The 18,464-nt window shown below is 43.8% G+C and overlaps 1 protein-coding gene across 1 annotated transcript in view; it reads right to left on the bottom strand.

The window, feature by feature from the left end:
* Positions 1-18,464, bottom strand: part of ITGA9 (integrin subunit alpha 9) — a 337,384-nt gene that overhangs the window by 42,909 nt on the left and 276,011 nt on the right. The window contains 1 exon segment of the mRNA XM_027583039.2: positions 16,457-16,564. Within this exon segment, the coding sequence (XP_027438840.2) occupies positions 16,457-16,564 (108 nt within the window).

The following is an 18,464-nucleotide window of genomic DNA, read 5'->3' as shown; positions in this document are numbered from 1 at the left end:
GTAAAGGAAGGAGTTCTCAAAGGTGTCCTCTGGTAGACCCTCCTGGAGCACGGGTTCTTTCGCTTTGTGAAAAGGGCTCCTTGTTTATCCGTTCAGCAAGTTCTGATTTTCTGATAGTTACCTCTGTGTGTAGCGAGGGACTCCAATGTGTTCATACAAACAAAGGGAAGACACTTTGGTGCTCACAACAATATGAGGTAACAGGAGGTTCTCTGGCTTTGGCCAGTCCCTCCCCACCTTGATCCTCAAATGAAGAGCGTGCTCGGTTTCTGAACTGAAAAGGTAAATGAGAGCAGAGCAGTCGTCCATAAACAACAGCAGGCCTCCAAACCGGGCAGAGTTGGGGGATGGAGCAGGAGGAGCAAGGAGTTTAAGAATGACCTGGGGTCATTTAATTTCCAGACGGGCAAAGCCAGTAACGTAAAAAAGCCTGAAAAGATTGTAACTTTCCCTTGAGATGTCGCCTGTCTTTCAAACTGAAAATTATCTTCTAAATAAAATGCTTGCTTCCTCTCCTCCCCTCCCCCATCCCTTAAGGCCACCACCACTGTGAAAGGTCAGGGTGTTACTGAGACCAAAACTGAAACAGGAAATAAAGGGGCAAAGCCTCAGAATCAATCTTCCAGAGGAAAGGGAGAGCATAATCCATTGTACAATCCTGACCTCTGTATGAGTCTGCCGTTATTGCATAAAATATTTCACTTCTTAACGATAAAAGCCAATGATTTTTCCCCTTCAGCTTCTCTAGGGTTTGGTGAAAACAATGGCATGCCCTCCCCACTACCCGCCCTCCTTTTCCTCTGGGTGTGGCCAGCCAGCCTGCTGGAAAGCTAGAGAGAGAGAGAGAGAGAGAGAGAGAGACACGCAGGCTGCCACCAGGGGACACAACACAGCCCTTGGAACTGTAATTTAGATTCTGGGTCTAGCTTAGACCCAGCTTATGGCAAAGAACAAAGTTCCTCTCCATCTTACATTAAAGGATAAATTAACACACCTAGTGATTCACGGAGTTACTGTTGCATTTATGAGATGTATCACTTTATAATTATCCCTTTATTAAAAAATAAAGGGGTGTCTGGGTGGCTCAGTCGGTTGAGCATCTGTCGGACTCGGTTTCAGCTAAGGTCATGATCTCAGGGTCATGGGATCGAGCCCCGTGTCCAGCTCCGCACTCAGTGTGGAGTCTCCTTGAGATTCTCTCTCCCTCTGCCCTTTCCCCTGCTCACATGCAAGTGCTCTCTCTCTCAAATAAATAAAATAAAATAAAAGTAAAGAACAATCGTTTTCTGATTGCTGTCTCACGTGTAGCCATCTGTCTGACCTCCCACACAACTTTCTGAGAGTATATACTTCAGAGCAGTTAAAAGAGTAACCTTAAGTCTAAAGTTTCAAGATTTCACGAGAGGCCTAAAATATGCTATTGCTCCTCAGTTTGGATCATTAAGGAGAAATGAATGAAGCTGGGCTTCTGGACAGCTGGGGGAGAGAATCACTTCTCAGCATCTAACAAGGTTGAGAAAGTTCCTTTTTGTCAGAAGAAACATGGTGTGTATGTCAGAGAGAGGAGTTTTCCTGTTTTTGTGCTTCTGAAGCATCCACAATGAGTCCTGGGCAGGTTAAATGAGAACCACGTGTTTCTGGGCAAGGAGCGATGAGCTCTGTTTTTCCTCAGTGAGATTTCCTGTTAGCAACTTCAGTAACAACCCCTCACCCAGCAATGACCGGGCTCTGTGTCATGTTGCTTTTAAGGAATGAAGGGAAGTAAATGGCATAATCACTGACTTTTAAGGCTTATCCATGTCGGGGACCAGAACAACCGTGCACCGAAGCATGGGCATTCCAACTGGCCCACATGCTGGCGACGAAGCGTTAATGCTTCCAGATGTCATAGCCGCCGGCGGCCGTGAGCACAGGACCCTGGGCTCCTTGATAAGCTGGCGCCCTCAGTCAGCAGGGAGATGTCACTGCTGGCTTGATTCATGCACTCTGTCCACAAGGGTTAGAGGGCAGCCTCTGGACCACACTGTGCACGGACAGCCCAGACTGAACCTTATCCCCACCTTCCAGAGGGTGTGTGTTGAATGTAAGCTGTGCAAAGAAACACACACTTTCTCCCCCTAGCCAAAACTAAAATTGACCCAAGAGCCCAGGAACGTAACTCTCTTTCCAAAATTCAATCAGCCATCTCCCCACTTTTAAGTGTTTGGCTTCTGTTGAGAAAAAAAAAAACAAAAAAACTGAAGCCAACCTAATCCTGACTCATTTCAGGAACTTGACTATTCAGCTCACATTCAGACATATGCAGAAGGAAGAAAAAGGAAAAAAAATGGCTTGAGGCCATTGTTGAGATCAGTGGACTTGATTGTGTGTGTGTGTGTGTGTGTGTGTGTGTGTGTGTGTGTGTGTGTGTGTGTGTAGAATGTTTTCATGAAGTCTCTGACCAAAATTTGTGGAGTTCAAGTTTGCTCTTAGAAGGCTTCATTTCTCTTATGTGATTCAGCCCCTTATTTCAAAGTTTTACCTTTTTACTTATTCCCACATTAAATTAAGGCAACCTCTGCTGTGAGTTAAGGGAAGTTGCCGAAACATCTAGGCATGGGATTTCAACTCAGTGCAAATCTACTGAGTCCCTAGGACATATGAGGTGCTCAATAGATGTGCTGCAGGGCATGCAGGTGTCTAAGGACACACACCCCATGCTAAGGCAGAAAGAAATACTTCCGTTGATTTTAATAGAGTGGGCGTGGCCAATTCTTTCATTTCTCTGAGCACATACTACGGTCGGGGCACCATAGCTGGGGATACACAGGAAACAAGGCAGCCATGATTTTCCTGTAATGGTGTTTTCAATCTTGCAGAAGAAGACATACAATGAAAAATAGTAATTTCAGACAATGGCAAGTGCTATGAAGAAAATAACACAGGGAAATGGGATAGAGTTGATGGAGGTTTGCAACATTAGCTCAGGTGGTCAGGGAAGACCTCAGGGAAAAGATGAACTTGGGGCTCAGACCCACACTACAAGAAGGAGCTGGCCATGCAAGGATCTGGGGGGAGGGTGCTCTCAGAAGAGGCAGGTGCAAAGGCCCTGAGGCAGGACTACCCAGGAAGGTATCTGAGAGGGCATGATGGAAGAGAGGATGTGTGAGAATTAGGTCTTGAGGAATGAGTGGGCTTTCCATAGCCAGAGGGAAGGAAGAAACCAGGAGGTCAGGAAGCCCAGGGAAGTGCACAGTGGGTGGATCAGCAGCCTTCACAGTCCAGAGTGGCTGGAGGACAAGGTCAGACACAGAGGATATTGGAGGCAATGGCCTGGAAAGGTGGATGGGAGGTCATGCCGGGTTTTAGACCACATGTTTCTGACCATTAAGATCTCCTTGTTGGGGCACCTCGGTGGCTCAGTTGGTTAAGTGTCCAACTCTTGATTTCAGCTCAGGTCATGATCTCAGGGTCATGAGATTGAGCTCCGTGCTGGGCGTGGAGCCTGCTTAAGATTCTCTCTCTCCCTCCCCCGACCCTCAAAAGAAAAAAAAAATCCTTGCTAATCTTTTTACAGAGAACCCCAGGGGTGTCTCTGAGAGTTACACAGATAAGTTAATATGAGTAGAAGGCAGCGAGTTCTCAAATGGCAAACCGGTTCCTCAAGGAGAAGAAGGCACATCACCCACAGACTCTGCATCCTGGGGAGGGTTTCTAAGCCTTGAATTCTTATTAGCAGGAACCTCCCTCCCAGGATGAGTGCTAGTTTGGTATATAGAAAAAGCCTTAGAATTTCTACAGAAAAGTTGAGGTAGAAGGTGGGGGAATAAAAGAAACATATGTTCACTATGGAGGAAAGTAATAGACATTGGGGAAAAAAAGCGAGTTGTTCAGTTTTGGGTTATTTGTTGGGTTGCTTTAACGTGCCAGACCTGGCTTGTGCACAAGTTTTGGCCTCCAGCAAGCTTGCTGCAGGGCAGACTTCTTGTTGCAATTACCCTCCAAGCATAACTAAGTCATGAAACCCAGGACTTCTCTCCTGCAAAATATGCCTCAACCACCAGCCAGCTTTAAAAACCAGTGTTACTGTCCACTGCTGTTGCCAGTGACTAAGTGATTCACTTTGCGGCAGAAAGCTCCCCCAGGGTGACTCCTAATAAGCACACACACAGAGGCTCCTGGATGTCCAATCTGGACACTGCACAGGGCCTGGGGTTTCACAGGAGAGAAACCAAGCAGAGCTAAATGCAAGGAGAGAGAATTCCCAGGAAACACAGACTTGCCAAGGCCTTCATACACAAAGACCACATGACAACCTCCTGAGACAGCTCGAGTGCCCCCACCCTGAGTGAAGGTCTCAGCAACCACTCCTGAAAACTACAAACCTTCTCATCCTCACCCCCTTGTCTCCTTTGTTCTTCCCCAGAGCGTTTACCATCATGTAATACGCTATTATATTTTACTTATTACTTGTCTCTACCAGAATGTAAGCTACACGAGGGCTGGAAATTATTAGTTCTTGTCTGTTTTTTCCCTGCAGCGGAAACCAGTGCTTGGCATATGGTGGGTGCAAAGCATTTGATGAATGAATGAACGAACATGTGGATAAAAGATTCCCCACAAGAGGCTTGCTTGGCAAAGACTGTCATCACCCTTTTATAGATGGGGAAAGGGAAGCTTGGAGTGATTTAAGTAATATGCTTTAGGCCAGGGCTTCTCAATATTAATGTGCAAATGCATCACTGGGGATCTTGTTAAAATGCAGATTCTGATTCAGCGCCTCTGGGTGGAGCCTGAGATTTTGCATTTCTACAATTCTAACTTCCAGGTGATGCTAATGCTGCTGGACAGCTCACATCCGGACAGAAAGATGTCATGAGGCCTTGCAGGTGGCTGTGCAGTCTTGTGGTTAAGAGTGAACACTAACTTAGCCACTTACCAACTCTGACCTTGGCACCTCCCCCTGCCTCTGCTTCCTGGCCAAATTCTCGTGAAGATTAAATGAATTTGTCCAGGTAAATTACTTGGTACTGTGCCTCATCTGTAACAAGTTCTTAATAAAAATGTATTATTATTACTCCTTTTTTTTTTTAAACTGAATCTAACAGCTTCCTCTCACAATCCTAGTGGCATATTATTTTCTATTTCACCAAAATTCACATTTATGCTGAGAACAATGACATCTACATCTTCTATCAAAAAGTTAGAAATTTCTGCTGGATACTTATTATGTGAGAATTTTGAGACAGGTTCCTAAAAGTGGAATTGTTGGTATTCATATTTTAAATTCTGATAGTTACTGTCAAATTGCCTTTTACACCAACAGTATTTAAGAGGGCCCATTTCTCCTCATCTTAACCAACAATGGACATTAATAGTCTTTTGGATTTTGCCAGTTTAATTGGGGGGGACCTTATTTTCATTTGAGTTTACATTGCTCTGATTACCAGTGGTACTAATGTTCGTCATTTATTTGTGTTTGTTTGTTTATATGTTTATTTGCCATTAAAACTTTTGTGAATTGCCTGTTCATATCCCTTCACCCATTTTTATAATTTTTGGCTTTTTCCTTATCGATCTGAAGACATTTATATATTTGTCTGTTAGCCATGTTACAAATATATTCTCCCAAATATCTTTTAGTTTGTGACATTTTATGATCACACACAAGTTTAACATTTTTATAGATTTAATCTGTCAATCTTTTCTTTGTGGGTTCTGGATTTTATAACTTGCTTGGAGGAAGAGTTTCCCATCCAAAGATTATGAAAATATTCAGTACTTTCCACTAACATTTCTTTTTATATGTAACTTTCTAAACCACTTATTTTTTTTCCAGTGAGGTAGATTTTCTGTAATTTCTTTCCAAATGGATAGCCAATTGTCTTCATATCATTTATTGTACAGGAGTCTATATAACTCCACTGTTTGGGGGTTAATTCTTTCATCAGATATTTTTTCTGCCCCTTTCTAGCTCTCCTTCTGGAACTCCAATCATGTGTATTTTTATGCATATACTTTATGGTGTCTCAGAGGTCTCAGGCTTTGCTCATTTTTCTTTACTGTTTTTTTCTTTCTGTTCTTCAGATTCGATAGTCTGCACTGATCTATCTTCAAGTTTGCTGATTCTTTGTCAGCTCAAATCTGCTACTGAGCCCCTCTAATGAATTTTACTTTCAACTCCAGAATTTCTACTTGGCTCTTTTTACAATTTCCATCTTTTTGAGTCATTGTTATCATACTTTCCTTTAATTCTTCAAGTATGGTTTCATTTAGTTCTCTAAACACATTTATAATAGCTGCTTTGAAGTCCTTGATGACTAAATCCAACATTTGGGTTCCTCAGACACAGCTTCATTTGATTCCTTTTCTCCCCCTGCACAGTTTACCCTGTTCTGATTTCTTCATGTTTCATAAATTTTTTTAAACTGAATGTTTTAGATAAATATTGTGGCCACTCTGTATTCTTATCCCTGCTTTGGGAAGTGGTAGTTGCTACTTTTTTTGTTTTGCTTATTGGTTTAGTGCCTTGCTTGGACTAATTCTGTGGAGTATGTTTCTCCTGCAATGTGTGATGTCTCTGCTCCGTATTTATTTTTACACTTGTTTTATTTTTAAGCCTGGTTTCCTAGGGGTTGTCCTGGGTCGACATAACTTAGTGATCAACCAATGATTGGCCAGAGGTCATACACAAATACCTTGGTCCAGTAAGGCTTCCACCCTTAGCCAGTGGATCAGTGTGTGGCTTGGGGAATGCATTCAAAGGTCAGGTAATTTATAAGCATGCCCCAGCTTTTACTTTCTGCATTCACAAGGCCTCACATTTAATCAGTTGATTATCTCAGATTTCCTAGGGGATAATAACACTGTTTGTCACAGCGATACTCCTGTTTCTTATTTTTTACAATAAAGGTTATTCATTTCTTTTTATCGTCAAGACCTCTAACACTACTAAATCAAAGAAACAAAAGAAGGAGCTCGTGTCTTGCTCCTCACTTAGGTGGGACAGCTTCTAACATCTTAGTATCAGGTTTCTATCCTATAGGTTCTATAGGCTTCTGATGGAGGACTTTTGTCAAGTTGAAGAAGTTTCTTTCCATATCTTCCTTATGGGAAATTTTAAAAAATACCATAAATGTATGTTAAATTTAACTTTTGTCTTTTCTGGAAGCCCTCATCCTGATAATTCTTTTAATATTCTTTTTTCTTAATTCTTTTAATATTAACAGTGAACAATGTTAATGTCTTCATAAAGAATCAATGTAGCATTCCTGGATGACACTGTACTTTACTCAGAATATGTTCTTCTTCTAACAGGAATCGCTTTGCAAACATTTATTTAGAACTTTTGTATCTGTTTTCAAAGTGAGTTTGGCCTGCAGTTTCCCGTTCTGTTTAAGGGCCCACTCTTCATTTCTGGTTAATGACCCAGAGTATGTTAGTCTCCTAGGATGAGTTTTTCATCTTTTTCTACTCTCTGGAAGAGCTTATATAACACAGAAATTATCCATTCCTTGACCACTTAATAGAACTTGCCTATATAGCTACCTGGGCCTGGTGCTTTTTAAAGGTATAGGTCTTTGGCTACTTTTACATTTTTTTCTAAGGTAATTGGTCTAGTTAGACTTTTCATTTCATGCATTTCTTTGAGGTTTTTTTATGGGAATAAAATTGTGAAAAGTAATAGAAGTTAAAAATCTTCTCCATATGACTGTAGTTCATCATTTCTAGTGTTTTTGGCATCATCCCTCTTTTTTATTGCCTGATCAAGTTTGCTATAGGTTTGTCTGTTGTGTTGGACAAATCTCTGCCCCCACCCCCCAGCTTTTGGTTTTATTGATGTGGAATACTTTTGTTATTGTTCTTTTTATTTTCCTATATCATGACTTCCACTTTAACAATATCTTCACTTTATTTTCTTAGAGTCCAATTTATTTAATTGTCCCTTTTCTAGCTTTTATGTTGTTAATTTAGTTCACTTTTTTTCAGTCTTTCCTGTTTTCTATGTATATGATATTTTCTTCCGTGTGGGTTTTGTCTGCATCCCACTGGTTTTGGTATGAACAAGTTTCACTATCCTTTATTTGTAATTTGTTCATCCTTTCCTCTTTTTTTTTTTTTTAAATTTTATTTATTTATTTGACAGTGAGAGAGAGAGAGAACAAGTGGCAGGCAGAGGGAGAGGGAGAAGCAGGCTTCCCGCGGAGCAGGGAGCCCGATGCGGGGCTCGATCCCAGGACCCTGGGATCAGGACCTGAGCCGAAGGCAGACGCTGAACGACTGAGCCACCCAGGCGCCCCCATCCTTTCCTCTTTGATTTCTTATCTAAAAAGTTAATTCAAATGGTGTTCAAAAATCCCCAAGTGGTTATGTTTTTGGTTGGCTGTTTGTCTAACTTTAGTCGTTAGCTTCCAAGTTTATGCACTGTGGTCTCAGAGGGTGGCCTGAGGTTTGCTTTTGTGATGTGATACATGGGTAATTTGTGAATATTTGCCTATGTTGAAAAAGAATGTGCATTCCCTATTTACGTATTAAAAACTCTACAAATTGCTCCATATACATTAGCTTCTTCAATCCTCACAATGTATTAGCCCATTTTACAGATGAGGAAAAGAAGCTTAGAGAATTTAGGTAATTTCCTCAAGGTTACCAAAAGCTGGTAAGCAGGGGACCACTATTGAAATCCAGACATGCTGACTCACTCTGTCTTGGTGTCTGTCTGTCTCTCTAAGAGATCATGATTTCTAGTTCCATTATTTAAATATTTATTATTTTATGCCTACTTGTCTGATGATATTTGAGGAAAGTATATAAATTTTCCTGCAATGACTGTGACTGTCAATTACTCCTTGTATTTCAATCAGGTACCACTTTATATGTTTTATAGCTGTGTAGTTGGTTACATAAAAGTTTGTTTATATTACAAATTATCAGCAGACTGTGTCTTTGGTCATTTTGAAATGCATTTTTTTTTTTGCCCTGTTTAATGATGTTTTTTGCTTCAATTCTATTTTGTTTGCCATTAATACTTTTATACTGTTTGCTTTCTTTCTTTTTGTTAGCATTTGCCTTTTTTTTTTTTTTGGATACGTTAAGGCTCATTTATAAAGGTGCATTTCTGATAAATAACTTATGTTTGGATTAAAAAAATCCAATCTGACAGTCTGTCATTTACTAGGGCATTTATTTCATTCATAGTTATTTTGTTTGGATTTATTCTTGCCATCTTATTATACATAAACATGTGTGTATGTGTGTGTGTATTCATTTTTTCTCTTCATGAGTTCCTTTAAAATTCTTCTTTAGTGGTTTGGATGTCCTACATGATTTTTATTCTTCTAAGGAGCCATTAAAATTTTTATGTATTTAAACATTTTATTTTATCAAAGTCTTGAGCTAAGTGGTAGAGAAACTCTTCCACAAATAAGACAAGAATCTTGACTTGCTTTCAGTTCCATTTTTCCTGCCTTCTAATTCTTATACTGTGATCATTTGGATCTCCATTCCAAATTGTTATAAAATAATGGAACAATAAGTTTAACTGGCTTTTTTGGAGGGTCCTTTTGTGCTTTGTTATTAGGAAATCCCTCAGATTTCCAACTCACAGTTTTGTTCTTTTCTATCCACACTATTACACAGCTCATATACTTAGGTTTTTGTTGAGTGATCAAAAATTTAAATTTATAAAACGCTAGCTTATTCTATTTCATGGAAACTGTTTTTGCATCTCTCTGAAGACACCAATCTTGCTCATTCTAAAATCTTCTGTTTGCTTCAGTATTACACCAAGTGGTATTAGTTTTTTTCTTTTCTTTTTCTTTTTTTAAAGATTTTATTTATTTGAGAGAAAGAGAGTAAGTGAGAGAGAAAGAGGGAGCACAAGCCGGGGGGGGGGGGGGCGGGGGAGGCAGAGGGAGAAGCAGATACCCCGCTGAGCAGGGAGCCTGATGCAGGGCTCCATCCTAGGACCCTGGGACCATGACTGAGCCAAAGGCAGACACTTAACTGACTGAGCCACCCAGGTGCTCCAGTTATTCTTTTGATAGCAGTTGGTGCCTCTCTGTGCTAGGGTTGGTGCTCCTCATTGAGTGAGTGATTCTTGGTGATCTGCTCATCATCTGTCTGTTCTATTTACTGTGTCTACCTCTGGTGAGTGGGAAGTGGGTAACACTCCCAGGAGGGGTGTGAAGTAGAATACAGTATGAAACACATGAGCTTTGGAGCCAGACAGACCTGGTTACACACCCAGCTCTACTGCTTACCAGCTGTGTGATGCTAGGCAAGTCTTTGAACCTGGTTCCTTAACTTGGGATAATGACCTCCCTTTGAAGAGGCTGTGTGGATTAAATTTGACAGCACATGAATACAGGCCATTAAAGCCTCAGGACAGCAGTAAATGGTATTTGTTTTTTGTCAGTTATTTAGGAGAAATTTTCTTCATTCTTTAGTCTTTGATTAAATGTGATCAATTTAATAGTCCTGACACCACTTTCATTAAGAAGCTTCCCCAAATCATCCCAGGGGAAAGCAATTCAGCCCTCCATTTCTAAGTTTAAGCTTTTGTGTGGTTACTGATATATCAGGTACATCTTTCCTTTATAGGGATATAGACTTGTCACAAATTAAGTGAAGTTCCCATATCAACTGACTCATTTTGGCAGAAATTAGATCATGGACAGCCTTGTCTGATGTGCCTGCATGAACGGGGTGGGAGGGGGGTTTACAATTTACTAAGATATATTTCTAATGGACACTAGTATTAACATCATATTGATATCAATACCCTAAATGGTGCCCTATGGCAAAGTTATTGGTGTGTCTCCTTGGAAAATTATCCCTCATTCCCCAACTCTTTTACCTCCTGGAAATCAGGTCAGTTCTTCAGAACCGCTGCCCAAAAGCAAAGGCAGAGCTGGCCAGAGAGGTAAACTTTTTCAGATGGTTTTGTAGGAGGAACAAAGAACGGAATGACATTTCTTTAATGTCTCTTCTAGATTAATACTAGAGTTCTTCGAAAGATCCAGACTTTCACCTAGAATATAGTTCCAGCCCTTTACTCTCTGTAAGCTGTCATTTAGGACTTTCTTCCTTCTTGCATATTTACAAGAGCCAAACTCCAAAGCCTCCTCTTCCAGCATCAGAAAGCTGTTCGCAGACTGTTTTTCAGTGTCAACAAGTAAAGTTTGAGTCTTGAGACAAACCTCCCATCCTTGCCCTTGAACTTCAGACTTTGTGAGTGAGACTTAACTTTGCAGTGGGATGACCACCCGAGTTCCGATGGCCTCCCATCTGCAAGCCATAAAGCTTGTGACATATGTGCTAAGTTGGTTTTTCTGAGGCCCAGGCCCAGGGGCTCCACTAAAAGGCTCGTCTGTGCAGAGAGACTACAACAAAGTGAAGCCATTACATTTCCCAGGCCCATTCTCATCAAGCTGTGTGAGAGGTCATATCCTCACTTGAAACAGGAACCTTCTCTAAGGAGCAAAGGCTTGCCTCGCATAGGCTGTCTGGCCCACAGAAGCCACTGCCCTCTGCAGCAGCCCAGGGTCATTTCTTGGCCACATCCATGTGTGCTTAGACAGCTTCTGGTATCAGGGGGCTTGGCCTTCCCCATTTCTAAGTCAGGAGAAATGAAGGAGCAGATCCACACACGCACAGAAATGATGCACCCCAGAAGGAATGATTAACTTAGCAACTGTCACAGGAAATGACTGTGATGTAGTACTTCCTGTCACACTGCCCAGATATCTAACTGCAGTATACTCTGGAGAAGGTATAAAGAATGCTTACCTTTGCCTATTTGTATAAGAGCTAGGGCACAGAGAATCGAGGACCAGGTCCTGCCTCCATCAAACACTTACAACTAGTGACCTTTCCCTCTGTCTGGAATGTTCTCCCCTTCACATGTTCTTCCGGTGAACTACTACACATCCTCTTAAGCCCTGACTCAGAGAGTCTGCATTTCCTGTGCCCTTCCCAAGGTGGGATTTGCACCTTTGTACCGTCCCTGGTTCTGGGCATGCCTCTATGACTGCATCTGTTCCACAGTATTGCAATGATGTTTTCTAGGTCGCTCTTCTGCAAGACTGACTTTCTGGGAGTGCTGTGTGACTTATAAATGTCTTACAGAGGCTGGCACGGACTAAAGAAGTCTGTTGTTTCTCCCCTCTTGCACACTCTTTCTTTCATGGTTTTTCCAACTTGGCTTCCATATTCACGGTGGCTTGCCCACACTTTTGCTGTGCAGAGGGAAATCCGTGTGTCCCCACAGGGTGCCGCACAATCCCAATGGGTGGGAGGCAATGGAAATTAACAGTCTTTTCTCAGACCACGCTACGGCTCGGTTTCTAAATACAACACAGGCAGGGTGGAGGGGCTTAGGACATTTGCTATAAGGAAAGATCATGAACCTAGCCAGGAGTAGGAAGTGGTCACACTTCCTTAGGCTCCCTAGAAAAATCTCTCCCATGCGAGCAAAGGCACTCTCCGCTCACAGGCAGCTGGACCTTAAGAAACCCTCCAGGAAAAAAAAGAAAAGTCTCTGGTGCAACCTAGAGGCAGGTCTGTCCTGCCCAGGGATCACAGCTGCAGCCTCAGAGGCATCTGGATGAATTCTGAACCAACAGTCGGAAAACTGTGCCACAGGCTCAGGGCCGTAGGTGGGGTGATGGCCCAGGACTTGTGGGCACAGCATGCCCACCCTTAGCATTCTATACGGATGATGGCCACAGGTAAAACAGATACCAAGGGCACTGTGAGAGCAAGAGAAACAATCTGAGGGGCCCACGGGGTGTGGGGAGGGATGACAGATGGGCCCTCTCTCAACTGCCCCTAGGCTTCAGTTGGCTTAACAGGTCACTGGTGGCTGGCTTCTCAGTAGCCTGTCCAAGACTGCAGACTGGTGGTGCTGAGAGTGGGGTGGGGCGGGAATGCCACCAGGCGGTAGGGGCATCTCCTGGTGCAATAAGGGCAACGAGGACTGGTTTCTCCCAAAAGGAGAAGTTGAACTGGCACCAAGCCACCCAACACTCCTGAAGGAAAGCCCTGCTCCATTCCCAAGTCCCAGAAGGCCAAAGCGGAGAATGGCATGAGTATTAGGAGCCACACCCGCCCCGGTGAGCATTCTCGGGCTCTGCTGAGGAAGGGACGGGCTGAGGCTGGGAACTTGTTGAGCTGCAGGACCCCCTCGCTCTCAGCCCTGTGGGCTTTAGGGCAGAGGGCACGCTGCCTACTGGCCTGAAACAAGTACCTGGGGACCCTTGCCTCATCACTGCAGGGCACCACGCATCAGCTTTGCTTTCCCAGTGTCACGGTAAGCCAGTCTTCACTACTTGCTTAGGGAGATTTGCCAGCGAGTTGGATTTTCCATGCTGTGAAAATGCCATAAGCCTCTGACCATGGGTTGCTGTATCCAACTGAAGGCTCGGCCATTCTTGAGAATTCTGTTATAGACTTTGTGAAAATTCTCAATACAGTCCTGAAAATCCAAAGGGTTTGCTTCTGAGAACTCAAACAATGGAATGAAGCCAGCCGATACCACTTGGGTTTTTGAGGGTCCACTCAGCTAGACGAACAGTCATGCAGTTCTGCAAATCTTCAGGAAAACCACTTCTCATGCCTCCCAAGTGAGCCAGCTATTTATAAATGTGTTCCAAAGTCCATTCCAGTGGCTTTTCCTTGGTCTGATGATTAGTAGAGAGAAAAGGGGGGATAGTCGGTTCTGAGATACCCTCAGAATCTGAGTGACTTAAATTTCCTGTTTGGCTCAGTAAATAATTTTTTCCATGAAGAAAAAATTCTCTGTACAACACTACAGATATTTCTGTGAACAACTCTCCGAGCATGCTCCAGAGGAAAATATTGCCAGACGCTGGGGAATAGGTAGAATGGTTGGTATGATTAATAATATTTAAGAGGGTAGACAAGAGCACGTGTAACCTTATGCTAAGCTCAAACCGTGGTACGCTGTGGTTACAGAACACTGGGGCTTTTCTTCTTTGGTTTCAGCAAAGCTCACAGACACGGGCACTTGACGGAGCACGAGTGGAATATCGTGAGTGATGGAAAAGATGGAGTGGGCAACTCAGGAGGGGTGACCTGCTCTACATTTGACCTTTCATGTGGTTCAGGTTTTCAGGCCACATGAGCCACGAGGACAGCAATTCCAGACACTGCTATCACCGTCACATAATGCTTTCTGCGCCTCCTGTGGGCAGTATCCTCTTCAATGGTAGGCTCAGATGTGTGACGGGCCGTTGGCCTTGCTGCCCCGATTTTTAAGCTATCAATGGAGAGACTGCCCCTTTGTCTGGCTAGCTGTCCCTCACGTGCCCATATGAAGAGCAATGATTCCATGATTCTCTCGGTGTGAGTGTATGCACTCTCCTTGTGCCCTGACCCACTTGAGCTTCCTGTGCCCGTCCTTCCCAGGAGGGGTCACCCTCACACCCAGCCCCTGGAGACTGTGAAGCACTCTGAGGCACTTCTTCTGCTTTTTTTTTTTTTAAGACCTTTTTTTTTAAAAAAGATTTTATCTGAGAGAGAGAGAGAGAATGCGTGGGGTGAAGGGCGGAGGGCGAAGCAGACTCCCCACTGATCAGGGAGCCCAGTGTGGGGCTCGATCCCACGACCCTGAGATCATAACCTGAGCTGAAGGCAGATGCTTAACCAACTGAGCCACCCAGGTGCCCCACTCTGAGGTGCTTCTTAATGGTATGAAACTTTTCCTGAATTCACACAGACCAAGCAAATTGTTTTATACTGTAGATTTTTTCTTTCAGCCCACAAATATTTACTGAGCATATACTACATGCTAAGCATTGTACTAGGGCCTGGAGATACAGTAGTGAGCAGAGAGAAACCCCTGTCCTTATACTTTAGGGGGCCAGGAGGAGGCAGAGAAACTGGTCAAATATGAAAACACATGGAATGCCAGCTGGTGACGGAGAACTCTAAGCAGGAAAGGGTCACGAGGAGTGCTGGGACCGGGGCTGGGCAGAGACGGTGTCCCTGGGAAGCTGGGATTTGAGCCCACAGCTGAAGGAGGTGAGTGAGGCGGTCACGTGGCTCTCTGAGGGAAGGGCGACCGAGTAGAGGGAAGATCGAGTGCAAGTTCTGGAGGTGGGAGAGTGTCTGCTGTGCTCTAGGACCAGCAAGGGATGGCATGCTCGGGGAAGAAAGAGTGGGAAAGGAGGGGGAAATGCGGTCAGAGAGCATCAGGGACAGACGGTGGGGCCGGCTGGGGTGCTGGAAGACTCTGGGGGGTGGGTAAGCCATTGGAAGGGTCTGACCCGTGGAGTGACATGATCTGACTTGCATTTTGGAAGACTCACTCTGCTGCTGGGCCAGGATCAGACTGCAGGGGGCCAGGACAGAAGCAGGGACACCAGGGAGGGGCTCCTGCAATAACCGAGGGCAGGTGATGGCTCCCGGGAATGGGGTGCTGGCAACAGAGGTGGAAAAAATGGTAACGTTCTGACTTGTTGTGAAGGCAGAGACATTAGGGCCGCCAGGGGATCAGATGTGAGATGTGGGAAGACAGGTGTCAAGGATGATCCAAGGTCTTTGACCTGAGTAATTGGAAAGACTGAGTAGACATTCGCTAAGATGGGGAAGGCTGTGGAAGAAGCAGTTTTGGAAAGGTACCACTGAGAGTTCTCTTTTAGATAAGATCGAGATTTGTCAGGTATCTAGGTAGAGATGGCCTGAAGGTGGTTGACTATCAAAGTCTGAATTTCATGGGAGAGGTCTGGGCTGCAGAGGAATATCTGACGTCATCAGTACATGCTGAATATAAAGCCATGAGTTCTGGGTGACATCTCGGAGACTGAGTGAAGACAGAAGGCAACCCTGAGCCCTATTGATGTTGGGGAGATGAGGAGAAAAGCCAGTGAGAAAGGAGGAACCAAGGGAATGTGATGTCATGGAAGCCACAGAGACTGTTTCAAGGAGGTGGGTGGGACTAATCACATACTAATAGTCAGGCTTCCCCTGAGACAAAATCTACAGTGGACTCAGGATTGAGTAGAACTGCATATTCAGGATATAAACTTGAGTTTCAATCTACACTTCCATCTTATGAACTAATCCTTCATCCTCCAGGCCTCAGTGACCCTTTGAGAATCTTCATGTATACCGTGGATCTTCCCCTCAGAAAAATGCAATCAGATACACCTCAGGTTGCCAGGAGTTCCCCGTGCCAGAAAAGTCCATCCCAGAAGTCATGTTCATAACCAACCCTTCCCCATCCCCAGAGAGGTCTTCTTATGACATTAACCAAAGTGTCTCAGAGCCGAAATTCAGGTGTTGAGGGTCTCCTGGCTTCTCCAGGTATGTTTCCAAAGGTTAGAATGAATTGAACTTTCTGGGATGAACTGGAACTGAACATTCTCTACAAACTACCTCAGAGTAGTTTGTATAGAATGCGAATGAATTGGTTCAAGTCTGAAAGCAACAGTGACAACAAGCGAGAACTCACCACCACCTCCTGGACATGAAACATCTCTGCACCTCCAGATGACAGTCGATTGGGGAAAGCGATGCTGACAGATGACCCAGGAAGGGTGCTTGGCCCAGTGTTATAGACCTGTGGGTGTGAGACACACACAGCACATTTTAATAGAAATACAGACCTTCATTTCATTGCATGCAGTAGATACTTCCACAGAAACTGTAGGGTTTGCGATCCAAAAGGTCATGACTTCAAGTGTACTGAAATATTGAATAATGGCAGACTTTAATGAAACAGAAATCCTTCCAATATGAATTTAAAATCCCCAAACTTTCAAATTACCTTAGTCCCTTTCATCATGTTCTTGCCTTCTTCCTGCTAAAAATTATATTTCTTTTCACATACCTAGAGATTACTCATAGACTATTACACTTGGTGGGAATATAGACATAATGTGGTCCGGTGGTTCTCAAACTTTAGCATACATCAGGATACCCAGATGCGCTTGTTAAAACATATACTGGGGGAGGGTCATGCCCAGAGTTTCTGAAGTAGATCTGGTGGGGGACAGTGAGGGGACTTAAGGGTATGCATTTCTAGTAAAAGTTCCCCGGAGATGCTGACGCTACTGGCCCAGGAACTGTACTTTGAGAAGCACTAATCTGGTCCAAGCTCTTCCTTTTACAGTTTAAGGTAACTGAGAAGACAAAGCAGATTGTCCCCAAGCCAAATGGTGTAATTTACAGAAAGGGCTGTTCTTACAATACGATCCAGATGATCAGGTTTCTCTGTAATTTACAGTTAATCCCTTGCTAATCCTTTTTGAGGACCTCTGTGCACCTCTTTTCTGTCCCAGCATTTGGTCCTGTAAAACTTTACCTTCTCATCCCCCCACCCCCCCATAGTCCTCCCTATTTTCTGTCTCCATTGGCCCATCATTTCCTGAGAAATGAGAGAAAGATGGCACCAAGAGACAGATAAGGGAAAGGAGATGGAGCAAAGGTTGAGCATGAAACTCAAGGAAGAGATGGAATATGGAGGAGAATAAAAAAAGATGGGTAGATGTGTAGAGACAGAGAGTAGATTGGGGGTGGCCTGGGGCTGGAGTAGGGGGATATGGTCGGCAGAAGAATGGCCTCCAAAGATGTCTGCGTCCCCAAATCCATGGACCCTGTGAATATGCTACATGGCAAGGGGGAGCTAAGGTCGCTATTCAGTAGCCCTTAAAATGAAGAGATTACCTTGGACGAGTCAGGTGGGTGTAATGTAATCACAAGGGTCCTTATACAGGAGGAGGGAGACTGTCAGAATCAGGGAGGTGGACTGTGAGAAAGATGTAGCTGGCCATTGTTGGCTCTGAAGATGAAGGGGACCCTGAGTCAAAGAGTGTAGCAGTCTGGAGAAGCAGCTGGAAAAGGTAAAACAGATTCTCCCCTAGCGGCTCCAGAAAGGAACCCAGGCCTGCTGATAACCCTGATTTTAGCCCAGTGAGACCAATGTTGGACTTCTGACCACTAGAACTACACAGTAATACATTTCTACTGTATTCAGCCCCTGAGTTTGCGGTAATTTCTTACAGCCCAGGAGGAAACTAACATAGGGAGTGACTGCTCAAGGGTATGGAGTTCCTTTTTTGGGGTGATGAAAATGTTCTAAAATTAGATTATGGTGATGGTTGCACAATTCGATAAACACACTAAAAGTCATTGAACCGTACGCTTTAAATGGGTGAGCTTCAAGGTAGATAAATGAGATCCCAAAAAAGATGCTATTGTTCAAAAAAACACGGGTGAAGCAAGAGAGAGAAGAACGTGGATGCTTGCTCTGTGACCTGGGGGCTAGAGAGAGAAATCAGGCATTCAAGGTGTCTCTGAAGTTGGCGTCAACAGAGCAAAGCCGGGAGGTGAACGGAAATCCGGCCAGGTCTTCACACCCGACAGAACATATAAGGATCTAGACTGCAGCCAGTTCTTCCCTAGAAAAGCATGTGTTCATTTTTTGCAATAGTTGGGTTCCGCTTCAAAGCACAAAAACA

The sequence above is a fragment of the Zalophus californianus genome, chromosome 1 (assembly GCF_009762305.2).
Source record: "Zalophus californianus isolate mZalCal1 chromosome 1, mZalCal1.pri.v2, whole genome shotgun sequence".
In the NCBI taxonomy this organism is placed as follows: domain Eukaryota; kingdom Metazoa; phylum Chordata; class Mammalia; order Carnivora; family Otariidae; genus Zalophus; species Zalophus californianus.
Note: the sequence above shows the minus strand (reverse complement) of the source record. Positions and strands in the feature narration are given on the sequence as shown.